General features: G+C 53.0%; 5 protein-coding genes across 5 annotated transcripts in view; 3 read left to right on the top strand and 2 right to left on the bottom strand.

The window, feature by feature from the left end:
• Positions 1 to 6, bottom strand: part of NCLIV_018870 (conserved hypothetical protein) — a gene marked incomplete at both ends in the record, with an annotated part of 8,590 nt that extends 8,584 nt beyond the window's left edge. Inside the window, one exon of the mRNA XM_003882081.1 lies at positions 1 to 6. This exon is cut by the window's left edge and continues 513 nt beyond it. Coding sequence (XP_003882130.1) covers positions 1 to 6 — 6 coding nt within the window.
• A 1,271-nt stretch (positions 7 to 1,277) lies between these two features.
• Positions 1,278 to 4,255, top strand: NCLIV_018880 (GTP-binding protein 1, related; the record flags this gene model as incomplete). Its single annotated transcript, XM_003882082.1, has 6 exons — positions 1,278 to 1,407; positions 1,880 to 2,005; positions 2,543 to 2,656; positions 3,057 to 3,245; positions 3,422 to 3,687; positions 3,977 to 4,255. 6 exons carry the CDS (start codon positions 1,278 to 1,280, stop codon positions 4,253 to 4,255), a joined length of 1,104 nt encoding a protein of 367 aa, XP_003882131.1.
• A 3,736-nt stretch (positions 4,256 to 7,991) lies between these two features.
• NCLIV_018890 (L24, related) lies at positions 7,992 to 9,100 on the top strand (the record flags this gene model as incomplete). Its single annotated transcript, XM_003882083.1, has 3 exons — positions 7,992 to 8,171; positions 8,426 to 8,572; positions 8,963 to 9,100. 3 exons carry the CDS (start codon positions 7,992 to 7,994, stop codon positions 9,098 to 9,100), a joined length of 465 nt encoding a protein of 154 aa, XP_003882132.1.
• A 1,118-nt stretch (positions 9,101 to 10,218) lies between these two features.
• Positions 10,219 to 14,862, bottom strand: NCLIV_018900 (conserved hypothetical protein; the record flags this gene model as incomplete). Its single annotated transcript, XM_003882084.1, has 5 exons — positions 10,219 to 10,591; positions 10,941 to 11,141; positions 11,868 to 11,922; positions 12,876 to 13,184; positions 14,346 to 14,862. 5 exons carry the CDS (start codon positions 14,860 to 14,862, stop codon positions 10,219 to 10,221), a joined length of 1,455 nt encoding a protein of 484 aa, XP_003882133.1.
• Positions 14,863 to 18,249: 3,387 nt separating this feature from the next.
• Positions 18,250 to 25,135, top strand: NCLIV_018910 (putative DnaJ domain-containing protein; the record flags this gene model as incomplete). The annotated part of the gene is made up of 13 exons (XM_003882085.1): positions 18,250 to 18,391; positions 18,557 to 18,683; positions 19,180 to 19,312; positions 19,730 to 19,786; positions 19,971 to 20,016; positions 20,645 to 20,716; positions 20,830 to 20,924; positions 21,986 to 22,030; positions 22,231 to 22,288; positions 22,799 to 22,937; positions 23,769 to 23,854; positions 24,288 to 24,474; positions 25,051 to 25,135. 13 exons carry the CDS (start codon positions 18,250 to 18,252, stop codon positions 25,133 to 25,135), a joined length of 1,272 nt encoding a protein of 423 aa, XP_003882134.1.
• Positions 25,136 to 27,320: the final 2,185 nt, after the last annotated feature.

Genomic DNA, 27,320 nt, shown 5'->3' on the forward strand with positions numbered 1-27,320 from the left:
TCCCATAGCGTTGACAGTGGAGGCAACAAGGATCGATGCAGATAAATCGATATGGACAGAGATACAGATATATGAGCATGTGAAAATCCGTATACCTGTAGAAGAACGGAGCGTCATGAAGATGTTTGATATGGCAGTATATGTCGAGTTGTTTCTGGACACAGACTCGGTTCCCCCCGCGGAATCGAGATCCTCTTCGCTGCTTCACAAAAATGAAAAAGAGAGCGGGGCAAGAAAGAGACCGAAAGAAAGAGAGAGGACAGAGGCGGATCAAGGAGGGAGACTGGTGCCTTCACAAGACAACTCCCGTCACGCAAAATTGTACCTGTCTCCTGCTCTTCTCTCTTTATGTCTCCCTATTCTTTGTTATGTTTCTCCTTCTTCGCTGCTTTCTTCGCCGAGAAAAACACGACAGACAGTTGAATTGGTCCCTCCTGTGTGAGGCGAACAAGACGAGGCGAGAAGCCGGAGTCTTGTTCGCCCGCCGCCTTCTCCCCCCTCCTCGAGAAAGCGTCTCTCCTTTCGTTAAAAGGTGAAAACGCCTCCCGCCTCCTGGATAAGAGAGAGAAGGCGAAGAGCGCTGTTCCCTGTTTGTCCCCCTTTTAGAATCTTTATTCTGTTTTCCGCCTTCTGTCGCCTGCTTGGGCGAGGCTTGCCGTCTCGAGAAGGTCGACGGAGACGCCCAGAGGACATCCTCGCCGACACTTCGTTTTGTCTCCGCCTCAAAACGCAGGTCTTTTTGGGGAAGCACATGATGCATTTTTTCGCGGACTGCATGCGCGAGAGCGTCGTCGCCCGGGGCGCGTTCTTGGTGTTTTTTGCCTCTCTGGTTATTCATCTTTTTCTTTAACTTTTTTTGCGAAACACGGGAACAGAGGCCTAGCGTTTCTTTGCGTCGCCTCCGCCTCAGAGAACAGCCGGAAGCCCCTGAGACCGCAGCGAGAGACGGGGAGGGAGAAGGCGCGGGAAATGCCGCCCTTCTTTGGTCTTTTTTCTTGGGATTTCGAGGGCCTCTTCTCTTTTCGTGGAAGCTCGTCTCTCCCCTGAGCCTTTTTTTTCCTCCCCCTCGACGATATCTCTCGTCTTTCTCACCAGTTTCCCTCGGCCCCCGCTCCTGTCTCTTCGTGCTTCCCCGCTCTCCGTTCTCCCTCTCTCCTGTCGACCTCCCCGCGTTTCCTCTCCTCTCGTGTTGTTTTCTCTCTCCCTCGCCCATCCCCTTTTTTCCAGTTCTTCTTTCTCCCCTCGCGGCGGTTCTTTCTTTCCGTGCGTCTGAAAAGATGTCGGTGCTTCAGAGGATCGCGGAGGTGGAGGCGGAGATTGCGAGGACCCAAAAGAACAAAGCGACAAACTACCACTTGGGTTTGTTGAAGGCAAAACTCGCAAAGCTGCGCGCGCAGCTGATCGAGGGTAAGGCCAATAACTGCAACGGTTCTTCCGTCGTCTCCTCCGTGTTCTCCCTTTTTCCCTCTTGTCCTTTTTTCCTTCTCGTTTCCTCCGTCTCACTCTTCTCGGCGGTGTGAGATTTAGAGACAAGAGGCCTGCGCTTGCATGCAGAAATGCGGTTTCGAACGATCTCTCTTCTCGCACTGGGGAAGAACAGGCCTCGCGCTCGACTCGGGACGTTTTCTCCGAAGAGAAGCATTTCTTCTCTCTCGATTACGCTCTCTCGTCCATGCCTCGACGCCGTTGGCGATTGAGAGTGTCTCTGTCATTGCGGGCTGGTGACCACAAACCGCGGTAGTGTCTCCTCCGCATCCTCAGTGTGTATCGAGTTCCTAATGGCCTTTGCACAGCCCACACGAGGCGGAAAGGCCCGACGGATCTTTTCGTGGATTTGTCGCGGTTAGCGATTTCCTTCTCTTCTGCCTTTCCTTCGCAGGAAGCACGAAGAAGGGCGGTGGAGCCGGAGGCGAAGGTTTCGATGTCTCCAAGACGGGAGATGCGCGTGTCGGTCTCGTCGGTTTCCCCTCCGTCGGCAAATCGACGCTGCTCAACAAACTCACAGGTAGGAAAGTTTTTCTGGCTTCTCTTCTCTTCCCCTGTCGTCTCTTTTTCGAGCCCTCGCCTCGCGTGGATCTGCACTTTCCTGTCGCTCCTCACGGTTGCGGCCGCGACCGGAAGAAACACATGACTTGTCATTCTCTCACATGTTCTTCTTCGCGCTGCTTTGAGTTCTTGTCTCTCATTCAGCTTTGCACAGAGACACCCAGCTCAGGTGTGGTGTACTGTATTTTCGTCACATATCTCTCCTTGTGTGTGTGTACGTACTAAAGTGTGTCCGTTGCTCCTAAGGCGTGGCTCCATTTTTAGCTGTGCTTGAGGAACCATTCGTTTCGACACACGCATGCGGTCGCCTGGAGTGTTTCTTGGGGTGTTGGCGGTTCCCAGACCCGAGAGCCCCTCTCCGGTGTATCTGGTGTCTTTTCCCGTCTCTGCGCATGCCTACTGTTGCAATTTGTTGGGGGAGGGGGGCGGAGACGAGAGTCCGCGGGGTGGTGGGCAACCGGACCTGAGGTGGTGTGTCTCTCGACGTGCTACACAGGAACGTTCAGTGAAGTCGCTGCGTACGAGTTCACGACGTTGACGTGCGTCCCTGGCGTTTTCAAGTACAAAGGCGCGAAGGTCCAGCTCCTCGATCTCCCCGGAATTATCGAAGGTAAGCAGGTGGAAGAGCGAACCACTTCCAAGTCTCTTCGGCGCCTCTCCAACACCCTAGCACAAAGCGACATGACTCTCAGCATACGAGGTCGCCGCATGCAGATACACCGGGGACGGTCTTTGGATATATATATATATATATTTATACACGCATTCATTGAGGGATACATGCATGCGCATATACCTATGTAGAGAGAGCGAGAGGTGAAAAGTCAGCTGCTCAGGCGCAGCATTCTTTTAAAACCCACGGGAGAGGCACCGGGGTTCCACCTATCAGGCCTCCTCTGCATAGACGATAGTCTTCCCGCGCCGCCGCGTGGAGGCGCCCGTGTGTCTCTCGCCCCCCTGTGGTTCATGTTTTTGCTGGATTTTGTGCGTGCGCACTCGGTTCTTCTCAGGTGCGAAGGATGGCAAGGGTCGCGGTAAGCAAGTCATTGGTGTCGCCCGCACGTGTTCGCTGATTCTCATTGTCCTCGATGTCATGAAGCCTATCACCCACAAGCAAATCATCGAGCGCGAACTGGAAGGCTTTGGCATCCGCCTGAACAAGAAGCCGCCCAACATCACGTTCAAGAAGAAGGACAAAGGTACGGATGCACCAGGTGGAAAAACACAGTCACGGGCCGAAGCCTGGGCCGAGCCGTCAGGAAGGGGGGGTCGTGTCGGTTCCTTGTTCTCGAGAACACGCGTGGTCTTACGCTTGCGTTTTTTCTTCCGTGGGCACATGCGAAGCCGCGCCGTGTCTTTTTCTTTCCTTCTGCAGGTGGTATCAGCGTGACGCATACCGTTCCCTTGAACAACATCGACGAGGAGACGATCAAGTCAATCTGTCACGAGTACCGCATTTCGAACGCGCAGATCGCCATTCGTTGCGACGCCACGGCCGACGACATCATCGACGTCATCGAGGGCAATCGCCTGTACATTCCGTGTCTCTACGTGATGAATAAAATCGACCAAATCACGATTGAAGAGCTGGACATCATCAGCAAGGTCCCACACTACATTCCCATCTCAGCCCACCACGAGGTGAGTGCGGCGCGAGCGCGCGAGAACCGAGGAACGCCGAGGCGCAGCCGCGCACACGGAGTCACGACATCTTCGCATTTTCCTCTTTTTCGCATCTCCACCCCTGTCTCTGCTTCCCTGGGTCTCTGGACGTTCAGGATTTAGGTTTGAGGCGCATCGTCGAATCTCCCGAAAGCAGACCTGGACTCGCAGAGAGAGACGCGAGGGGGGGGGGCGTGGAACCGGGCGGCTCCAGGTGCACAGGGAAGCGCATGTCCTTCGGTGGCTGTGTGGGTGTGTTTTACCTCAGTGGAACCTGGACGGGTTGCTGGAGAAGATTTGGCAGTACCTGGATCTCGTGCGCATCTACACCAAGCCGAAGGGGCAAATCCCCGACTACAATGCCCCGGTCATTCTGAACAGCCACATGCGTCGCGTCGAGGACTTCTGCGTGCGGATTCACAAGTCGCTTCTGGACGAATTCAAGCTAGCGATCGTCTGGGGGAAGAGCGTGAAACACAATCCGCAGAAGGTGGGGAAGGACCACGAACTAGTCGACGAGGACGTCGTGCAAATTGTCAAAAAGTAGGCGACGCGTCGGCCGCTCGAAATCGGGGGGAGCGGAGACCAGACTCTTCCCGCGCGTGGAGGCGTCTGCATGCACTCCCCGCTCGGCTGCAGCGACGTGTCCACAGAAAGGTGCACGAGACCTCGACTTGGAAACAAGAGGCGGTCACGGAGTGGGGACCGACTTGGGTCTTTGCCGCAAACGAAGAGCGAGACGCATGTGGCTGTTTTCTCCTTCTCTTTTCTCTTGTCCTTTCCGTCCTTAAAAAGTCTTGCCGGACAGCCGGAAGGCCTCTGTCGGCTTTTCTCCTCCGCCGCTTTCTCCGGTCTCTGCTTCCGCCGCTTTTCTGTCTCCCCCCTCTTCGTGCGCTCTCGCGCTCTCTCCTCGCCGCCGGCGAGCTTGTCTTTCTTTCTTCTTTCTCTCTCTTTTCTTCCCTTTCTGGCTCGGTCACGCCTTCTCCGTTCGTGGTGTCTCCCCTTCCGCTTAGCTTCGCTGGCCCTCGTGGGGGTTGAAATCTTATCTCCTGCGCTTCTGCTCGGGCGGATACACTGTTGCGCCCAACCGAAGCAGAGAGCGAACTTCAAAGGCTGCATGTGCGTTTGGTGCCCCGCTTGGTCTTTGGAAATCAAGAGGGGAACGGATATTACCCAGACGGGGCCGTGAGGGTAGTGTTGTCACGCTTTTTTCTGTGACTGTGATTTATTCCGAGCCTTCTTGCTTTTCCTTGTTCTTGCCTCCTTGACTCTCGGTCTTAGACACTGAAGTGTTTTGGCAACCGTTCTAGGCACACTGTCGCTAACTGGTCTCTCTGCGGTTCCGTATCCCCCGCTTTTCGTCGCAATCGGGCGGGTTCCCCTTCTCTTTTATTTTTCTCAATCCTCGTAAAGAAGCAAACTCAATAGTTGGAGGATTCTTGCTGGTAGCTGTCCTGCGAGCGTGCGCTGCGGCCTTGCTCGCTTCCATACGCGTTTCCAGCCTCAGTCTGAGGATCCTCACAAGAAACGGGCGAAAAAGGAGAAACAGTCTCCCGTCGTCTTTGGGATCGCGACCGTGTTCGATGGCTTTGCAGTCCTCTTGGCTGTAGGAATCCGCGGGGGGACATCGTTTTCCGAGTTGTCTCGCGGCGAGAAACAACAGACACGCGACACCACCCGCCGTATGTACACTCGCAAAAGCTCTACGTAGTACGTGTATGGATTCTCTCTTTTCTCCCGGTCCTCTACCGAGACCTTGCCTCTAAATCTTGTTCAGCCCTCCGATGTGGGAGATGTCGTTGAACAGTGCCGCCCACTTGGCTCCTGGCGCATGTCCTCCACTGAAGCTGGTCAACACGGGTATAAAAAGAGCGATAACGCGGAGTGTTTGTGTGCAGTACCGCCACCCCAGCCCGTGTTTCTGTAGATAGACGTTCACGTTGCAAGGAGAAAAATCAACGCGACGCTGCAGTGCGTGCGGGGCCAGCAAGCACCTGTGCAGATGCTTTTGCTTCCCCAGTATTTTGTAGATGAGATTCCCTCGGTAGTGAAGCATGTCCAGCTGCGATGGGCAGTGAGCACACCGATACCACTTTCTGCACATTCTCCGGCCTTTAGAATAGAAATTTTCTGAAGCAATTGCGCACGAGGTTCAATTTGCTACCACGAACTCGCGTGTCTTCACACCTATAGTTCTACGGAGATCGATCGGCTGAGGATCTATAGATGTATACGTTTATCGAAGTACGCACAAGCTTTGCAGGAGGAAGAAACTGCTTCTTTTCGCATATTTCAGGAGACGTGGAAACGTTTCGGGCCCAGCGACATCCCTCACGGTCCCCGTCGAGAAATTCGCAGAATACGGTCTTTTCCGCAAAGGTGCTGTTGCCTGGTGAGTCTGAAGCGTCGCACGACGTTCAGCGAGGACAAATACCCAGAACGCGTGCGCGGGATAAACAGCCCTGGACTGCCTTGCGGCACCACGCGGGTGTGCGTCTGCTGGCCGGTGTGCGTGGTCCCGTTCACTTCTCCGCGCCGAAGCCACACAAAACTCCAAAACACGCCGTGGTGAACGGGGTCCACGAGGAGACACCGCGAATCACACGATCATCAATCTCTTGCTTGCCTTCCCAATCGGCTAGAAAGGCTCTCGGTCTGAATGTGCGCCGTGAGGGCAGTGACAGGCCTTCTGTTTGTGTTTTCTGCCGTGCAAAACTTTCACGAGTTCGCAGTTTGTCGAGGCCTTGCACGCGGCCTCTCCCGCTCATACAAAGCAGAAGTCTGTTTTTTTGAGCGACGTGTTGGATGTCCTCGGGATCCCGCGTGGCCGTGCGGCTGCCAGTGCTGCCTTTTTCCCCGGAGAACAGAAACATTTTGAGGATCCGAGTGCTTGGCGAGGAAAGGCCGAGCGAGCGCGGCTCCGCTACGCCGCGAGAAAGACGCGACCTCGCGTTTGGCTGTCTCCGTCTTCTTGGCGCTCGCGTGGGGTTGTATTTATTTGGATGCATGCATGTGCGGGGCAGCACAGAGAGAAGAGTGAAGGCAACCCACGAGCATGAGCACGTGGCTGTGTAGCGCGAAAAGTCCAGGGACTCTGGTTGCCCGAGCGAAAACAACAAAATCTCTTCTCTGTCACGCCGCAGGTCGTGTCTCTTCGCTTCCTCCGCCTGTACGCGCCGCCCGTCACCCCTGGCCGTGCGAGTAAGTTTCTGCCGTTTCCGATTTTTTTCTGGGGGCGCAGTCGGTTCTTTCATCTTTGCGAATCGACTGCCTCGCAAAAGCAGGAAAACGCAAGAAATACGCGCGAACGTCCGCCGGTAAACGTCCTCTCTCTCTTGCTTTGGCAAGTTGAAAAAAGACCCACGTGACAGCTGCCAGGCCACGCAGCGGAGGTTCGAGTTTGGGAAGGCGCGTGGCATCTGCGAGTGCGTGTTGCACGGCTCTAGATTTTGCCGGGAAATCCGCAGTCTTCCGCCTTTCTCCGCTTTCGGAGCCGAGGCGGGGAGATTCTCGCGTCGATGCCGACTTTCCACGTCTAGCGGCGCTGCCTAGCAGTCCTCGCGGTCAGATTCCGTGTCGGTTTCTACCGGGCGAGAGCGAGGCACCACCTCGCAGGGCGGCATCTACAACCTCGAACTTTTTTTCCGCGGGGTCGCTGATTCCAAAGAGACACGCACAAATCTCTCTCTCTTTCTGAGTGAAGGCAGCGACGCGTTCGCGCCTGTGCCGCGGAAAGATCCCGCATGTTTTTCCTGCATGCCGCAGAAAAGGCGGGAGGGTTGCGTGCCCGCGGCCTCTCTGCCGTCTTGCGGGAGGCTGTCTGCGTCTACAGAAGCGGCGGTGCTATTTCCGTGGAAAGCGCCTTCGAATACTGCGCACTGCCGAGTCTTTGTAGCTTGTTTGGCGACCTTTCAAGGGCTTTTGACCCAGGGTTCTCGAGGGCTGTCCCAACGCGTGGCATGAGTGGAGCGTGGGAGTCTCTATCCGTTGGGACTCTGTCGAAAAGGAAGCGGTCGATCTTCCTGGAGGTTGTGTACACCTCGGAGCGAAGAGGAGAACGAGGGGGTTTGGAGAGTTCACGTGCGTTTTCACATGTGTGTTCCGCGCCGTTCGTCCGTTCGAGGTCTCGGCGGGTCGCCAGAACTGCGTTTGTGGACCACCCCGTCGCTCGCTCTTTCGTTTCATGTGTGATGCGTGCAGGTCAGTTGTCAACAAAGGCAGGACTCGAACCCTGACAGAGTGCTTTCCGGGCCAGGTTTGTCTCGTTCTTCAGTTCAGTCAAAATGTCGGCGGTCAAAACCACCATCAAGACGGACATTTGCTCCTTCTCGGAGTACCGTATCTACCCTGGCCGTGGGCAGCGCTTTGTGGCGAAGGACGGCAAGGTCCACACCTTCATCCACCGCAAGGAGGCCAGCCTGTTCCGACAGAAAATCAAGCCGGTGAAGCTCCACTGGAGTCTTGTAAGTCAAATGCACGAAACCCAGCGTAGTTGCTGTACGTAAAGTCGGCGGTGCACACTGGAGACTGGAACAAGGCTTCCCTGTTTCACCCCGTGTACATACACTTGGTTTGCGACGGGACGGCTTGTAGGGCCAAAGTGCTAATTCTTGCGCGTATACCTGTGTGTGGTTCTGAAGGCACAGCTTCTGTGTGTCTTTTGTCGGGAGCTTCGTTCATTTTGGCGCCGGGATTGTTTCCTGTGGCGACGTGTTAGGTGTGGAGACGCATGAACAAGAAGGGAGGAAAGGACGCCGTCTCTAAGCGCCGCAACAGAAAGTCCGCCAAGACGGTCCAGAAGGCTATCGTCGGTCTGTCTCTGGAAGACATCAAGCGCACTCGCGCTCAGAAGCCGGAGACCAAGGTGAGTTAAACGCGACGGGCTGGCAACACAACAAAAGGTCGTGTCTAGACACGGAAGACGGAACGAAGGTTTTCCTCCTCGGTGGCGTGTGTCGTCCTGACCTCGGAGTGTCTACAAAGTGATGACGACTATCTTCTTATAAATCTATATATATATATATATGCTTATATATATCTACTTATATATATCTATATATATGTTTATATATATCTATGTTGCGCATGCATTCATTGTTGCGTTTTTTGTATGGTGCACATATTTCTGTATGGGGTATATTGGTGTCTACGTCACAACTGTGTTTCTGGATTAGGTTGCTGCGTTTGGCGTTCGCGCCGCGTTCCTGCATGTGCAAGTGTGTATGTCTCGGCTGTGTTCCTTTGTGCTTCGCAGGCGAAGACCACCACCGCCGTGAAGGACGCCAAGGAGAAGAAGAAGTCGAAGGCGGGCGGCGCTCGCCCTCAGACCGGACCGGCCCAGAAGGTGCAGATCCCGAAGCAGCAGAAGCAAACCATGCGGGGACGCAAATAGAGGACGAAGAGAGGAAAAGTGCTAGGGGGCCCTGGCCACGTAGCAGTTTCAAAATTTAGGGAGTGAAGGGTTTGCTTTCTCTGGGCCGGTGTGAGGAACGATGTAACGATGTGTTGTCTGCGTCGTCCGCACTCCGCTGGAGAGAGAAAATGCTTTATCTTGCCTGAATAGCGGGAATCCCTAGCTTTCCTTGCGTCAACCGGTGACAAATGTATGTGCTGGTGCCTAGCCAGACTCGCCATCCTTTCCTATTATTCTGTTCCTCATTTCGTCGATCAAGACGCGCGGCTGCGATTGTGTCGTAAAGACAGCCAAGACACGGCGCTGGGAGACGCTTGGAATCGTCACAGCCACGTCTTCGTTCACGACACGTGAGGCACGCACCGACACACCTCATCGCTTGGCTTTGCCATCTCAGCCCTTGGTGCACTGCGACCAGCAATCTAAGGCCAGTGACAGCATAGTTCCGTCAGACCTGCGTAGCGGACATCGTGTCATGCTGCGGCGTTGAATGCGTGATTCGTCGCAGCAGCGCAGTAGAGAAGAGACTGAAGTCGGCGAGAGCCCGGGAGACAAGAATTTCAAGCAACGTCTGATTGCCTGTATGATTTCGGACAACGATGTAGCTTCTTTTGTGAATTTCTGTGATAACCGAAAGGGGTTGAGTCCATCCGAGAGGCAACTGTTCGGGCATGGCGAACTTGAGCATGCTCACTGGAAGTGTGGGCTTCGTAGGTACTCACGCACAGTCTCGGTTGAAAGAGGGTATTACGACAGCTACGGCAAACTAACAGCACTGACATATGCTGCCACACATCTGCAACGACTAACTATGCTTCGCGTTCCCGTGCCAACTCTAGGCCGTCTGGCGAGCATGCGGTCAGGAACAAAGAAACCCTCCCAGTATGCTAGGTCCACGCTGAACCCCGAGCAAGACGAGAGGCGCTGTTCTCAAAGCTCCCCAAATTAGCGCAACCGCCGTGACATCATCGTCCAGTTTTCCCGTCCCCTGTAGTTGTCGGATGAGGGCTCCAGCTCCAGCCGTGTTGTTGCGGCAAGGCGGCCCCTCAGCTGAAGCACACAACAATGGTGAGATGGTCGTATCTCCTGCACTCGCCTCAAAAGGATATCCCACGATTGCGCCGAAGTGCAATTTGAGAGAAAACGAAGAAGAGGATTTCCAGTGTCATGGCCTGAGGAACCTTGTGAACAGCTGCGCGTCCCTGTTGACAAGAGCGTCGGTTGTCACGAACTGTGTCTCCGCCGACGTAAGGTGGGTAGTAAGGATACGCCAGCTCCGCCCTCGCGACTTTCAGCAAGAAAAAACATGAATCAAACGACTGATCCGGAGACGCTCTACTCGAAAGGAAACGCACAAGAATAGCCATGTGCCGTCCAATAGTAGCCCCTGCTACGTGGAGCTCCACCTCTTGGTTGGCCAGCGTGTAGGGCGGCAGGTGCCCCAAGAACTCCTCGACGCTGTCTGGAAAGCTGAGCATGTAGTGGAACCCGATCGTCTTCACAAAGCCATGGAGCCGCCATTTACATAAAATGTGTCGCAAGTGACCATACCACCCCGCTGCTCAAGCTCAAACAACTCACTCCGCGCAAAAACGCACCGTACAAGCAAGATGGTCTAGCATTGTGCTTGCACACGAACCTGTCAGTGAGCTCTCGTAAAGGCAGAGTTTAATGTTCAGTGAACACAGTTGACATGTACGAGGAAACATGTTCTCTCGGGCGGCGAACACCGATGACCACAAGAGACGTCCGCCCCGCTACTGCCTTGCACCGGAAGTATCTTTTTCTCAATTTCAGTAGGCACTCGATTATCACTCACCCTGCAATCAGGACTTTAACCATCATGTTCCACACAGCACGAACAACATATGCCATGTCTTTTCGAGATGGCGTCCCCGCATCAATCCCCTGCCACGCGCCGTGGCCTGTTGCGCTCTCGACATTGTAAGTAGTTCCGAGCATTGGAAGCGGGCTTATGACCTCAGAAGCCTTTTGCGATATGGGGCGTTTTGATATCGTACTACCATTACAAAACACATTCGTCATAAGCTCAGTATTTGGGGCAACGCTTCTTTCTGCCACACTAATCTACTGTTCGTGAAGCAGCAGAGCAACAACGCTGTGGGAGACAGAGCAATGAAGGAACGGTGGTGTGCTGTGTCTACTTCTGACCAAGCGGAGAGAGAGAACAAAAAGGATCGCATCACTTTCTTCCACACGGCAGATCTGTGCACAACTATGCCGTAGGCACCCTGTGGATTTTTTCTGCGAGAATGCAATAATTTCTCATCTCGACCAAGTCGTTAAACGGCCAAAGTGTTACGAGATGAACTGCACATTTGTCGATCAGCGTTCACTGTTCTGCAGATTTCTTTGTCGTGCTTCGATATGGTGACAGTGTGGCCCGCATACCACAGGCACCAGTAGTAGCCCGCGTTTGTGACTCTCACAAACGTGAGATGTAGCAACCAGGACTCTTCTGAGTGTGAGTTACGCTTGGTAAGTGCCTCCATAAAATGCCGCAGCAAGTTTTCTCAAGCCGAGTCATTTTTCACTCTATTTGCAGACTGTCAGACCCCTCAGCGGCACGCTGCAACACCACTGACAGCCCGTAAATTCCTTCGCCTGACCCCACACCGCCAGAGAGTAAAAACCAAGGTTTTGACCAAACTACGCTACAATAAACGATGACGCACTGCGTCAAATAGAGCTGGGAAAACAGCGGGCTATCCGACAGCCAACGTACACAGCCGCTAACATGAAGATACCCCCGCCCCCCGGGGCTCGGCCATACATCAGAGCTGACACGGAAAATGAACAATGCGGAACACTGCCAACCAAAACCACGTACCAATTTGAACAGTACCTCGCTGAGTGCTTGTACTAGAATTATTTCAATGCATTACCAATTTTCACGCACAACTCCTCAAAGTACGTCTCTCCTCACGACACAACGACAAAAATGAAACCTTTTCTCTTTCCGCTCGCTTGCTCAGTTCCCCGCTTCCCGTCTACCGTAAGCTGCACAGTGCCGGCGATCTGCTTAAGACGCCTGCGAATCAACCGTCTTACCTTCAGACGCCGATATGCCGCCCGAGTTAGCTTAAACGGCAAAACTGTTGCAGCAACTGCTGCTACTGCTGCCAAGCCATACGCCCCACTCGCACGCATGAGAAGAGCGATAGAGCCTTGACGGACTGCATCCTCCTGTTCCGGCATAGCTATGGTACGGCTACCATTTGGGAAGATTCTTGAAGTCGCCAGCCCAATGTTGGCTGGGTCAATACTGTTTGCGAAAGTTGCCACTACGTGCCTATCAACTCCAAATCTCTGGCGGATCCAACCTGAAAATTCATTCCGGAAGCCTGCCTCTCGCATGGCAGCCATCTGTTTCAACGTATTTCGCGCATAGCCAGCAACAGCCAACCAGCCTAATATAGCTGCTGCTGCTGCTGCGAGGGCTGAACAAAAGGCGATCCAACGATAAAAGCCCTTGTGACGCTTTGCCGTGGTGAATGCCGTAGGCGCTGCAACAAGGAGCACATTGTGACGAGCGTCATGCCGATATCTATTTCCGGCCGTAGTGGATAGAAAGAAACAACAGGAAATAATAGGCAAGCCGCCGCCCGACTGCACAGTCCTTTGTACAATACAGGACAACACAATGGGCCCTCTAGTACTACCTCTTGATCTCTTCAGCCAGAGATGCTTCCACGGAGACGCGCAGGGAGAAAACGAGCTACGGTGGACCTACCTAGCTGTCGGATATCTCTCCAACCCACGAATGACAAGAACACCGGTCCGGTGGAGTCACATCTTTCCACCGTGCCTCTTGACTCTGTCTTCAGCGACCCGAGAGCAAACACACTCAGGGACGGCGAAGGGGCGGGGACTGTTCCGAAAAACAAAAAACTCGAGTTTTCTGCCAAATCATGGACCACACGATCCGAGCTGTGCTGAAGACTCAACGTGGCCTTCAGCACAATCGTATGCGGGATGGAACCAGCAAACGCCTCGACGTCTTGGATCGTAACGTCCTCCTTGAAAGGACCCGGCCGGTATCCTGAGCAGTCACATGAAAAACACACAATGCAACTGTGATTTTTGTGTTTGCTCAGTTGGATTGCCTGTGCTAGACGGTGGTCCGCAGCCCCAGTGCTTTGGATATTCTGGGCCGGAGAACCGGCGCTACACATCTTGGATTCACACATCATTGAGGAAACGCGGCAATACCAGGCACATCCGTTGCACATCTGGAAAACTGACGCAGTTCCGGTTTTGCCATTTCCTCCTAGAAGCCACGTGTCACCTTCAAACCACTAACCCCCCCCCCCTCCTGACAGGAAACTCGTTGTCATTCAAATGCAGCCTACACGTACAGCTACATCGACGCACAGTTGTCAAGCATCCCCTTAAATATTCCGAGCTGCAGTGGTAGCATTTCTAAATCACATACTTGCTAATTGTGGTGTCGACCACAGGAAATCGGTAAAGAGTATCGGCATGTCTCCGCTTCGTACACAGGTCATTAAGGTGCGGCTGCCAATCCGAGGCTGCCTACTACCTCCGACGATCACCGACTCGGCGGCAATTGAGAATGTTAGCATGGGCGGCCTCCAGCGAGGATGAATTATCTTTTCGAAAGTGTATACTTGCCGCCCTTGATCGTCAGTATTGGTCGACTTCAGTCGAACCACGCTATATCGTCCACCTATGAAGCGGAGAAAAGGTACAACGGCTCGAACCAAGCTATATCATCGACCTATGAAGCGGAGAAAAGGTACAACGCCATGACTTCAGTCGAACCAAGCTATATCGTCCACCTGTGAAGGGAAGAAAATGTACAACGCCATTACGGTCTTCGCTTCTCAAAGTCCGCCCTTCCCGCTCAGCTTTTGACTGCGACAAAAGGGGTTTCGGACAACGGCAACCAGCTCTAGACCGCAGGTGTTTGTTAAGGAAAAACTGGTAAATACTGGTGCAGATAGAGAGACAGGCGCATCAGGGTGCAAATTAACAAGCACACTCGCCACGCAACTGAAGGCGTAAGTGCAGCTTCAGGAAGCGTGGTGGCCTTACATGCACACGAATGTGCTCATTAATGGAGAAAGTTGGGACACCAAATCCCGTGACTGAGCGTCTCTCATGTGACAAGTGGCACCCAACATGCAGATGTTTTCATCCTCATCAAGGCGGCTGCATACGCTGTTTGCGTACGCCTCACCACGGAAGCACGCTCCACAAACAAGTGGTTGCTCCAGGCTTCGGGATCGGACCAAGACAACTTCTTCCCGACCTTGCAAAAAGCCGCTTCTGGTGAGCTCCTCGTCGTGATGTTCGGTGACTCTATCTTGCAAGAGTTGCGGTACACGTGGCATTGCAACGCGATCTCGATACGTCAGATGGGTAACATGGCCACTATCACCTGAAACATGAACCCCGTACTCGGCCAAAGCCTCTCGCGACGTGAGTATCAACTCATAATCCGCCTCAGGTGCGAACCCGGGGCCTGTGGTCTCGCACTCCCCGTTGGTGGAATCTAGGAATGCTGATGCCACATCGTCATCTGCACGCGGAAGAACGCTGTCATTATTGCTCTCTCTTTTTTCGGTTCCCTCTGGCGTTTTCACTACCTTGCCTTTCACGTTGTCTCCATCTTTGTCGAGAGCGAATGCGAAGACAAGGAGCCAAATAGAAGCCGGGATCGGAAAAGCATACAGAACAGAAGCTCGGTACCACATTGTAGCCCAGCTTTTGTGTCCATTTATCGAAACTATGGTTTCGCGCGGCTAGGTTCTGGCACACACCGTCAGACAAACGCACACCGGAACTGTTTCAGCAATCCTCAAGAGAGTAGATAGAAAATCCAGGTGCCGTGAGTGGCCGCAAGAGCAGTCAGCTATCCTCACGTGCATGCCTTCAGGACTAAGCTGGGGGTCCTCGTATCTCGTTTCTGCAACGGCAGAGACTGTGAGCTTCAGCACAGCTTCCGGATTCGGGAAGGCAAGACATGGTAACTCTTGCCTCACTAAGGAGCGGGAAAGGCTCTTCCTTGTACCCCACACGGAGTAGGCGGCACGCAAACCAGGGAAGACAGATACAACCCCGCGGGAACCACTGCGACGCAACCGCCAATAAAAGCCGACCTCCAGCAACCGGTGCCGATCACTCGATTGAGTGCCCCGCGTAGTCCCTCAATAGGCGTCGGATCGGCGTCGAGCAGGACATCCACGGGACAGGCATCGCCTAACGGGTACTTAACCAAATTGATTTGGTGCGACTACACCTGGAGTGCGACACTTGATAACTCCCGAAGGCCCCACTTCTTCCGGCACATTGGAGCACACCAAATTTGACTCTGAACTTCCAGGGAAGGGGGCCACGGACCAACATATTCTCAAGGTTTACGTCCGCAAGGTGCACTACTCCTTGCGTCTACCCCGCTTCACGGTACACACCACAGAAAAACGCGGCGGAGGGGGATACAGGACATGACGGCGGCGGGGAACGACTAACCAGCGATTGCGGCTCGAATGAGTCGTCCCACACCGTTACCAACGCCGGAAGAGGGGTGACGCGACGGTGCCAGAATAGATCAGTGTTTTATGACTTGAGAACCCACATTAACAAATATTCTGGTCACTGTCCCCCGTCCCACAGACAATCAACCCGAGAAATAGGACGTGGCTATCAGGGTTCGCCGCGTCCGCAGGGAAGGTCACCTCGAGATTCGTGGAGTTAATTTGACGGTCGACAGTGAGTTGTTGTCTAGCTGTGTTCTGCGTGTTTTTTTTAATTAAAAAAGTCGAACGCTGAGAGCATCGCGTCAGAGGCAGGAAGCTTACAGCACCACTAACCAGTAATCTGCCGCTAAGAACGCACAATACTACTGCAGGCGCCAAAAAAATTGACTGAACCGCCCTAAAGGTACACAAACAACAGTGCTCGCTTACCAACCGGGTCCCTAACACTAAAATTGAAGGACATTTTCAGCTGCGCTGTCAATCGAAATATGGATCATCCCCAATGCCTCCGAAGGCCCCCCCTACCCGTCATCGGACGACGTTCAGGATCACCTGAACTCTATTTAGCTAGACCACTCCAAAATAGCATTTGTGTGGCTCCTTTCCCCCAACGAAGAAGCATTAGTCTTAGTTGTTCTCACATGCCCTACGTTGTATACTGCCGTACTGAGTTGCCTTCCCTTGTCTCCCACTATTTCTCGTGTATGAGATCACACTCTTCGACTGTCCTCGGAAGCTGCTGCGTCCGTTACGGAACCTGTCTTCAGTCCACGGAACTCCCTTCCTTTCCAATCCCCCTGCAAGCTTTTTTTTATTCACTGCTTCCTGTATACGACGCAACCGCTGCCTCTTTGGCACCTTGCTGCCTTTGTTATGTGCCCGTAAGGCTCCCTACTGTCCTCGGACGCCTCCCGTCCATTCGCAGTTTCGAGTAGAAAACTATCGTTCCTTTCTGTGCCGATAAGCCCACATGCATTCTGTACGTCCACCGTTTCCATCATGAAACATCCGTACTCATTGTCTCCTGATTCTTCTCCTGTGACTACAACTTTCAGCCGCAACAACGCTTCCTCGTTGACATGGTTGGCTGGAAACCTGTCTGTCTCGGTGCTAACTTCATCCAACTGAACGCCTCCCAATCAAACAAAACTGTGACATCGTGTTTTCTCCCGTTCAATCTGAGTCGCCTTAATACTAACGCCGGGTCCCCCCGTCACCCTGCCTCGGATCGGTGTACGTACAGCCTTGTGCAAACAAAAGAAGTCATTTCTGCATGATGTGCATGCTCTTTGCCAAAAGTGCCAACGCTGCGGTTGTCCTGGTGTGTGCAGCAGCCGCTCCGTTTTCTTTGCTCAAAAGACAAATATTCTTCTTCATTTTCGCTCTTCACTACTCGTCGTCGCCGTTTCGTTCGTCGAGTTTCTCCTGCTAGGAAGGGTCTTGGCCCTCTGTGGTCGCCGAGCGCTGAATCATTCGAACAGTCGCGGACTACTCCCTGCGTGTGTCGATTTCTTGAGGCGATTCGTTGGAATAAAATCCCCGCCTGTAATGTTTACGTTCCTTTCATGAAAACGGTGCTCTTATCCCCCGTCACAGTCTCATTTTCCCGAGCGTTTTCGCGCGAGAGAGCCTCACTTTGCTGTGGACGACATCAGCGGGTGACGAATCTCGAATCGGTTCTGGATTGGCAACCCACGACGCAGGAACTAAGAAGCACACATCTTGATGTAACTCCGTAAACTAAAACAAAAACGTTTCTCCTCCTTTTCGGGTCCCTGTGCAGAAGCACAGAATCCCCTACCGCCGAAAATACACTTGTCCGTTCAAAATGGCCTCATTCGCGTTTCTGGTTCGGCGGAATCTCGCTCTGTCCACACCCGCCATTTCTGTGCGTGTGAATCGTCCTCCTCGTCGTGTCCCGGTCACTTCGTCAAATTTCTCATCCCTGTTTTCGGATTAGAGTCTCTTCTACCGCAGCGCATGGTGCATTTTCAAATCCTTCCGGCAGCACCTGCATGGAAAACAGCGTTCCTTTTTTCTTTCGACGGTGGATTTTTCCGTTCTCGGACACCCCGATAAAGTTGGTCTCCACGTCTTTCTGCCTTTTCCCCGGAAGAAACTGAGTCCTTGCTTCCCATTCTTGTTTTCCTTCTCGGAGGGTCCCACCCTCTCACGCCTCTCTCTGTGTGCTCTCGTCCAAGTAGACGCAAAACGGCTCTTTCGCGTGGCCCCTCGTCTTCAGCCTGTCAAAATCAAATCCACTGCTTTTCGGTCCTCTTGTGAACCACAAAAGTCTTCTTTGTGTCCGTACAAGGCTACGCACGGCCCCCTCTGTTCCAGTTGTGAACCTTCTGCGCAGTTCGATCTTCTCTCCCCGTATCTCTCTCCCGTGCGAGTTTCTGTCGCCTGGCTCCGATCGTCTCCCTAGCCGCCGTCTCCGCGAAACCAGGCAGTCTGTGTTTCCTCGCGTCCGAGTCTCTGTGGCGAGCTTTTACCTCCTTGACTGTAGGTACACCAACTCTGCCGGGAACGCCCGGCCCTGTCCCCTTCCCCCCTCCTGCGTCGTTCTTCACTTCCTGACACTCCCACTTGTTGCTCGAGAAAATGCCACCCAACCTGACAGCCTCCTTCGGGAGTCACGACACAGAGCCCGAGAATGGGCCACCAGGGAGCCCTCACAGAGGCGCGGAGTCGCCATCCGTGGCGAATAGTCGGCACTGCGACATTCCGGAGACGAGTCACTCAGGTAAGAGACAGGTGCTCTTTGAAAGCTCTTTACACCCTTTCAGCGTATGCAGATGCACAGCCCCCGTCTGCCGCCCTTCACCACAACTCGAAGCCAAGCTTGAGCGATTACGGCGCGCCTCTCTGTCTCCGAAACCTGTCTCCGAAACCTTCTGTCTCTGTCCAGAACTCCCGGAAGAGAAGAATGAGGAGATTCGGAGTCACTACGAGGTCCTCGGAGTCCCCACAGATGCCTCACCTGAGGAAATTCGGCGCATCTACTACGGCCTCTGTAAAGTCTATCATCCTGACAAGTGAGGTGTTCTCCTCGCCGACTCCAGCGCAAGTCGAAGCCATGATTTGCAGCGCTTTCCGTTCACCCTGCTTCCCGCGGGAGGGAAGAAGCGGGTATCCAAACACACTCACTTTCCGTCTCCAAGTGGAAGACGCAGATCTACAAAATTGCAAGGTCACCCATTTTGCCGGCGTCTACATATATACATTTTTGTGTATCTCGTATTGTCGTCAGTGAGATCATATATATATATATATATATATAGGCTTACCGGCTTGACTGCCTGTCTCTCTCTCTGGGTAGCCAAATGCACGTCCTTGTAGGTATGCATGCGCACATGGACCTGCGAATTCGATTTTGTGTAGAATATCTTTTTTACCAACTGGCCGACCAATTCGTAGCGAAGCGTGGCCTGCTTCGAGTTTTCGATAGGGAATTTTTGACTGTAAAGCAGCCTGTGTCGAGCCGAGCAAGTGTACGGAGGCTTGGTGCTTGCCGTTCTTTCCTCGTCTCAGGTCCTCCAGCAGCGTGTATGCAACGCGCCTTTGCGCCATCCAGCAGGCGTACACAGTCTTGTCCGACGAGACGAAGCGGCTGCTCTACGACATTCGGATTGGCGTCTACAAAGGCAAAGACAAATGGACAAAAGTAAGAAGAAAGTGTCTAGCGCACCCGTATTCATCGTGGGTAAATATAAACAACGCACAATGGTATAAACACGTACACACACATATTTGTACATGCACATATATATACATGCATGTGCCTGTATGTATATGTGGTTCTATTTGTATACGTTTGCGCTGGTCTCGTCGTAGGAAATGCATTGCATGCAGATGGACCTAAAATAGCAAAGCCAGCCTGCATTCTCTCCTTCTCTGTGAAGAATGAAGAAAGATGTCTTCAACAAGCTTAGCGCCCACAGCGCAACCACTATGAGTATGCAACCTTGTCCATATATATATATATATATATATATATATATATATATCGCGATGCATGCGTATGTGGCCTGTCTCCCACGTGCATAAGATTAGTGTTTGGTTTCCTGTTTGTGTGGAGTAGGTCGCAGAAGTGTATCAGATTCAGCGGGAGCGTGCGGCACGCGACATTGAAAATATGGTGAGAGACAAAACATCAGATTCTGGTTCATTCAGTTCCGGGGCCGGGCGCGGGGTAGTCAGCGCATGCAGCAAAGAGGGCAGTCGTTTTTTTCGCCCCGCCAAGGTGGGCTCTGGACCACACAGGGGCGCATGCAGCGAGCCTCGATCATGAGCGACTGGACTGTCTCCACTTTTCGTCTCAGCGAATTGACTACCAGACAAAGTTGGAGCACGAAAGCAAAGTCGGAGGTGAGCCTCACAGAGAAGAGCGCATGCATGCGCTTCGAAGGCGAGGTGGAGAAGCGGCAGAAGGGCATTTTGTGGCCTGGATACTTCCCGATGCGCGAATGAACAGTCCGTCCACGAAACCACTTAGTTTGCCCATTTGCCGTCTCTCTTTCCCTTCCACGCTCGAATATCCTCCACCTCGCTCGCAGTCTGCTGGGTGCAAGTCGGAGTCGTATATATATATATGTATATGTATATGTATATGTATATATACATATGTATGTGTAGGTACGTCTATGCACATGGGTGTGTATATATCCGTATATCTGTGAATATGTCTGTGTGTGTATCTGTACCTCTGTCTGTACACACCGATATATATGATTTGGACTATGGCATGCTGACTGGCAATAGGTGGGACCTGTTCAGCCCTCTGGAACTACGAGAAGTAGAAATAAATAGGGGTTACTGGTGGATTGCTGATGCATCTGCATGCGTGTGCAGCAGAGCCAGCATGGCACCGTCAGCGGTTCTGCGTCGGTATGGGACTGCTTCTTTGTCGCTCTCCTGCCTTCCCTGCTTCTTCGTCCCTGCCTCTTTCCTCCTGCACTATTCCTCTCTTTCTTTTCTTTCTTTCCGCGGCGTTCAGGTCTGATCATCCGAAAGGCCTTGTACGGAAACCTGCGACTCCGCCGGAGCTTGCTGGAACAGGAGTACACGGGTGAGAGTTGGGACTGGAGGGTGCACATGCCCACCGAGTCATCTTTCGGGGTCGCCTTCGTTCTCTCCCTCGATTCCCAACGCAAATTTTAACGTTTTCGGCTGCTGTATCAGACGGCAAACCCAAAAGTCTTCTGTTGCTGTCTTCAGGCCCGATTCGCGAAGACTGTCTCGAAGGCCCCTTCCTCAATGTCACGATTCCTTTGCAGGTAGTGAATTAGAGAAATCGAGTCCGTGCACGTGTTGTTCTTCAATTTGTAGATGTATATACATATATGTACATTTATGCACGCACAAGAATATATATATATATATATATATATATGCGTTATTGTGTCTAGATCTGTAGCTTATATATATATATATATATATATATATAGTTTCGCATCATTGATCGCTTGTTGTGTCACATCCTTATTGAGGAAGCGCGGTTCCTGAGAAGCGTCCTGTTCTTTTCAAGATGTTCCGCCTCGTTCTCCGTTTCCGGCCGTTTGCGGGGTTTCTCGACCCCTTTCAACGGCCGCTGTCTCACGCTTGTCGCCTTTTTTGTCTCTGCGTCGTGCTGGTTCGCCTCTTTGCTCGCGTGCTCAGTGTCAGGTCGACAACTCGAGATTTATCTTTCCTGGAGGCTCCGGTTCGTCCATGGAGCTTCTCAACGGCTTCTACAACCCGGCGCCCTGTGTCAGTCACATAAGAACAAAGTTGGAACGCGACTGAGAAAAAGAGAGCGGGAGAGAGCTGGATGCGGGCTGGCCTCTCTCGACTGTGGGTGGAGCGGATCTGCTTCTTCGATTGCTGCCGTTACGATTTACAAAAGAACGGCTTCGAGGTTTTCCCCGGATATCTTTAAGTCTTGGAGACCTCCATCTGTGGACATGCACTCATGTGTAATCGAATCAACCGATGTGACCGCTTTATATATACATATAGTTATATATATACATGTATATATATATATATACATGTTTGGATCTTCTGCGTGCAAATGCGTGCGCCAGTGTACTCGTTGGCTGACATATGTGTATGATTCATCCAATAAGGATGGTGGGTATAATAGCGTCATCAGGTCACCAAACGAAGCTAAACTCACTGTTCCCTGTTCTTAGAATTCCTAGGCTGCTTAAAAGTAAATCCTGGAAGTTGTCACTACAACAATTCGTGCCCAGTTAAAGCGTGACGATCTGTATCATGCATGCGACGTTTGCCGCTGTGTCAGGGCACCAGGGTGGGAATGTCTTTCTTCCGGGGTGATTGTTCCTGCTCTCTGCAGGTCCACGAACACGACGTTTGTCTCTACGTCCTCTACGACTTTAGGGTAAGGCCCAGAACGTGTGCACGCTGGACTGGGGGGTGCCGCATGCGTTCGTCAGTTCCTGCAGCGCTCCTCTCTCGCGCGTCCTCAGCACAGGTGTGCTTGTCTAACCTCGCGCACCGCCTCTGTCCATCTCCTCTGTTTCTCTCTCCTGTCTTGCTTCCTGCCACGTCTTTGGCGCCTTCTTACTTTGCTTTTCTCAGGGAGTGTTGCACGAGGTGACGGTTTGCGACCGCTCCTACTTGGCGATTCCCTTGAAAAGTGAGAGGCACGGAGCTCGTCTGTTTCGCGTGCAGTTCACCACATTCAGCTGCAAGGTTCCACTCTGCAGGAATTCTTGAGGGATGATCTGTTCTTGTCTCGACGTTCTGTGCACGCGTTCTGACACAAACCGAATCATCTTCAGCCCTCCAGTTCTGTTCGGAGTGGTCCCTCTCAGAAAAGGGCAGAGAGATAAACATAACCGGGGGCAGCACACGCTCTTCGTGCCTATATTCATATATACATACATATATTCACATGGGAAAACGGAAATGCATATATGTTTATATATATATATATTGGGGAGGGTAGATTTAGATGCGTCGATTTGTGGATATGCATTCGACTCTACCTCACGTTGAACGGTCTGTGGAGTCTGCTCTGTGTTTCGTGTGGATTGCATTGCGTACCTCTTTTTGGACAGTGAGCGATGGGAGCATGGCGTGGCTGCTTTCCAGAAACAGAGTGTTCTCTGCTGGGGTTTGTGTCGTGTTTTCTGGGCGTCGTTAGGCCACCGAGTGTCTCCGGCGACGGGTCCCCGCGGGCCTTATGCCCCGTCGAATGTCCTCTCTCTGCGCGCACGCTGGAACGAAAAAACCACGGCGAGACATTCCCTCGACAGCGGTGCGCAAAAGCTCCAGTCTCTCGGGTGAGCCGCCGCAAAAACCCCGCCGACGCAAAAACCTGTGACCTACGAACGACGCCCACCCAATAAATCTTCATTCCTAGGCAGACAGACAGATCTCTCGTCTTGTGTGTCTCAATAATTTGGACTGTAGGTGTGAGGAGCATTTGGTGTCTACATCTCTACGTGTGCAGCTGTGGAACTGGGGACGTAGGTTGCTTGTGGCTTTCACGGCAAGTGTCTCTCGATCTAAAACGGTGAAAAACGCCGGTTCCGAATCGTGGCGAGTTCTTGCGGCCGGGCTGTTTTCTGTTGGCCACAGCCTTCCGATGCAGCTGGCGATGCTCGGCTTTTTTTTCGAGGTTTTCTGGCGTGGCCGCGCATGAGAACGAGGCTCGCGCTGCGAAGCCTCCACAATTTCCTGCATCGGGAGTCGACCTGCTCGGAAACTCCTCTCAGTGTCCTCGCTCCTTTCTGCGCTGTGTATCAGTCTCGGTGTTTCATGCGTTTCATCCAAGAGCGACAAGCCACTTAGCTACGGCGTGCGCGTTCGCGCGGGGGCACTTTGCGGACAGGAACAGCGTGAAGTGTGGACCGGGCAAGCAAAGGCTTTCTTCCATAGGTGACGCTGGCGTCTAGCGAGGCAAACTCTCGAGAAGCCGTGTTTTGTAGAGATCCCAGTGGCTGTTGGGTTTACGGCCTCAGTCGTTCTTTCTGAACTGCTTGGGATGTTGACGCACGCGGGACCAAGCTGGGAAGGGCCGCGGATCGCATTCGATTTGGCTTGTGGAGACCCCACACACCGAGCTGTCGACATGAAAACCTGGAATCCGTATTTGCTCGCGCCGTTCTCAGGGAAGCAAAGCAACGCGAACTCGCCCTACGGGAAGAGCAAAAAATGCGGGACCGCAGACTTGGATGTTTCCTTCTCTGGAGCTCGAGTGAGTGAAAAACAACACCGGAGAATCCGCGCGCGCTGTACACATCTGTGCCAGAAACCGAGAGAAGCGGGCGTGCTTTTTCTGGGAAGAACGGGCTGTCGCGCTGCGTTCAAGCGGGGGACACGTCTGGGGACAGTCCCGGTGTACTGGCGAAGCCCTGCGACTCGGAGTCTTTCTTCTGCCGAATTTCGTGGTCACGCGACTGTTTCCTGTCTGCGTATTTTTTTTGTGCATACACCTGGTTTGACGCACAGCGCGTTGGATGTGTTGGGTTTTGTCTCCTATTTGTCGGGAGACGTCGAGCCACGTGTCGACGCGGGCGACGACGGCGCGAAAGAGTGCGTTGCGGAAATTTCTTCGATAAAGAGACAGCAAGGCGTTGCGACACGGGAGACAGGCGTTTGGATATGTCTTGCGGTTCGCTTCTTTTCAGTCTTCACGTGGTCAGGCCTCTTTCTGTACGCGAGTGCCTACGACAAGGAGAAGGCGAGGTCGTTCATCTCACGGGCCATTGGCGACGGCGCAGCGACGCGATGTGCGATCCTCCTGCCTCCGACGCTCTCCCCCTCGATCCGGGAGGCCTGGCTGCGGATTCTGCGATTCGAGTTCCTCTCCGCGATGTAGGTCCCAAGTTGTCCCCAGAAAATACAGGCAGTCGCGAGCGCTTTTCGCTACTCCTGGCGCGTGTTCGCTCTTTATCCTGGCAAGCTGGCGTGTCGCGAAGCAGAGAGAGATTCTCTGCATGGGACAGGATTGCGGGAGTGAGGGTGTGTGGAAAAACGTGTAGGCCGCGGAGAGGAGGACCGAGAAGCCTGAATGGTTTGTTGGGTTCTCTGCTGTGCTGGGAGACAAGGCAATCGGCCAAGATACTGGCAAGAGATCACGCCCGCTATGATGCCGAATTCAAATTCTGTGTAGACGTATGGCGTCGTTCCAGTTTTTCGTCAAATGGTTCTCTGGTTCCACGCGAGAAACCCGTTCAAACTGTGGAGAACAAAGGCGTGCCATGATCTTAACTTCTCTGTTCTCGCGTATCTGAATCATCATGACCCGGGGAGATGTCCGCAAGAACGGCGACTGCTAGGCGGTGAAATCGCTCCGCTTTCGGCGGACCCGATCAGCATCTTCCACCTACTTGGTCCCCGTGTCGACTTCGTTTCCTTGTCAAAATGGTGCTTGTTTGTCTCTGCTTGTAGGTGGCCCTTCACTGTCTTGCGGAACTGGGCACTTGCGGACAGGGGTAGCGGCCAGTTGACAGGAGTCGACGCGTTTCCCAAGTGAACTCGAGTGTCTCACAGAGGGTTGCGCTGCGAATTTGAAGCTCACTTTGGGTGTCGGTCTCAGCACGCATGGCCCCGTAACGCTGTTTGCCCACTCTCCTGCCGGGTTTTTTCTCGCTTCCTCGTGTTCTGGGTGATGTGCACGGTTTCAGGCTCTTTCTACGTTCCTTCTTCCCTAGCTGTAGAGCGCGGTGGAATGAAATCCGCCGGATGAGTCCTTAGCATACCCACAAGCGCCGCTCGAGTTTGTTAGCCGTATAGGAGAGCGGCAAACGCTTGCGAGAGACAAGTGACCAGAGAAACCGAAAGTGGGAATTGAGCTGGACACGAGGCCACAGACACGCACCCCGTAGAATCGAGAGGCATTTTTTCTCGGTGAAGACCGATAAAGGTCCTGAGCCGACAACCAAAATAGACCCGATAATACGAAATTTCTGTTTTCTCGTTTCCGTGCGTCCAAACTGTGCAACTTGTCAGTCACTGGTGACCCTCAGCGGCTTAAGGCTCGTTAGATTATAAGCTGAGGAGAACGGTCCCGGTTTTTTCTGGGTTTTGGGGGTGTGTACAAAAACAAGTGCTCTTGGGCCTCTTCCTGATTGTGGAAAACGTTCGGCCACGTGGCCGCCTGGTGACGGAGACAAATGTGCCAAATGAAGTCGTGCAGACTCTTAAACCGAAGCGGACCCATTTGGGTACCTCCAGGCGGCACCTTCGAACTTCCGGAGTTTTCGACAACTACCGGAGCGGGGAATCAGGTTGCCACGCACAAACTGACAGACGTCATAAAGTTAAAACAAGGTGGATTCACGGCTGCAGTAAACGTTTACCAGAGAGCGCGGGACAACCGAGGAGCGTCGGCCAATCCAGAAGGGCTTACACTAGATAGGCCAGAAGCATACCGCCCCGTTGACCACGGCACAAGGGTGTGACACCATGATGAAAGACTAGTGTGGACGGTGAAGCAACGATGTGGTAAGGATTCAGCACACAGTCGAGTCTGGGTCAAGGACTCATAAACGAACTGGCTCCTCGTTTACTCTTCTGGGGGCTCCTCTCCCTCCAAGCCCGTCTCACGTACCTAGTTTTGACTTCATTTTCTCTCAAATGGGTTCGGCTTTGAGAGCTTTCGTCTTCCTCAAACCGCGAATACTTTAACGTAGTACCCGTGATTCAACGATACAAGCACCCTATTTTGTCTTAAAACCGCACCTGTCAAAAACTGGAAATCATCTGTGTGGAAGAATGAAGTGACACGGCAGCACCCGCCTTACAGGAATATGTTTGTCCTAAGGCGGTGACTGCCGCTCCAAAACAAGTAGACATCGACAAAACGTAGCAAAATCTGCACTATTACAATAACGTAAAAGTAATACGAGTGCATTTACTGCACAAGGCTCGCCGCGACTAACAGCGGGAACACTCGCCAGAGAAACATGCTCCTCACGAGTGCCGCAGTGAAGACCGGACACACCTGTTCAAGTTACTCGTGACCACAGTCTGTCGTCTTGCACATACCACAAAAAGTTTTACAAACGAGTGGACAATATGCTACTCCAATAGGCGACGGCCGTTGGCACGCCGTCCTCACATGCCCTCTGGGCCAGATGGGACAGGCGTCATTTCCTGAATACATGTCTTCTTGCTCCAGGCGGACTCAGAGCATCCGCTGTGTATAGATACTGTTCGTGGACGGCAGTACATTCAATGGACACACGGGAGAGCTCGGCACAACTGCGTGAACGTGAAGGAAGATCATAGGGCATCGGCTTCCACGATCCAGTTGCTATCCCGTCCCTCTTCCGTTTGCTATCTTTGGGGGAACAAACCGGTAGCGCATCGTCTTAGTTTTAACGATGCATGAGCTCTTTTGGAGTTTTGCCGGAAAATTGCTTGATAAAATCACCGAATTCTGCAGACAGCTGCCCGACTGTGGATCTCACTGCGGCAATCCCAATGAGCAACTGTCTCACCAGGACGCCATGTTTGTCAACTGTCTATGTGCCCCACTACAAACTTGAGGAGGTGGCGGTGGAGGAGGCAATGAAGAGATGTTGAGTGTTCGTTCTTGTGGCTGTTCCGGTGCTATTGGAATCTCCGGTGGCACCACCTTGATATGCCGTGCATCCTAGAAAGACCAACAGAACACTCGGCAGAAGTGCCACACCGGACATGTGTCCCTGGCGTGT

The sequence above is a fragment of the Neospora caninum genome, chromosome VI (assembly GCF_000208865.1).
Source record: "Neospora caninum Liverpool complete genome, chromosome VI".
Lineage (NCBI taxonomy): Eukaryota > Apicomplexa > Conoidasida > Eucoccidiorida > Sarcocystidae > Neospora > Neospora caninum.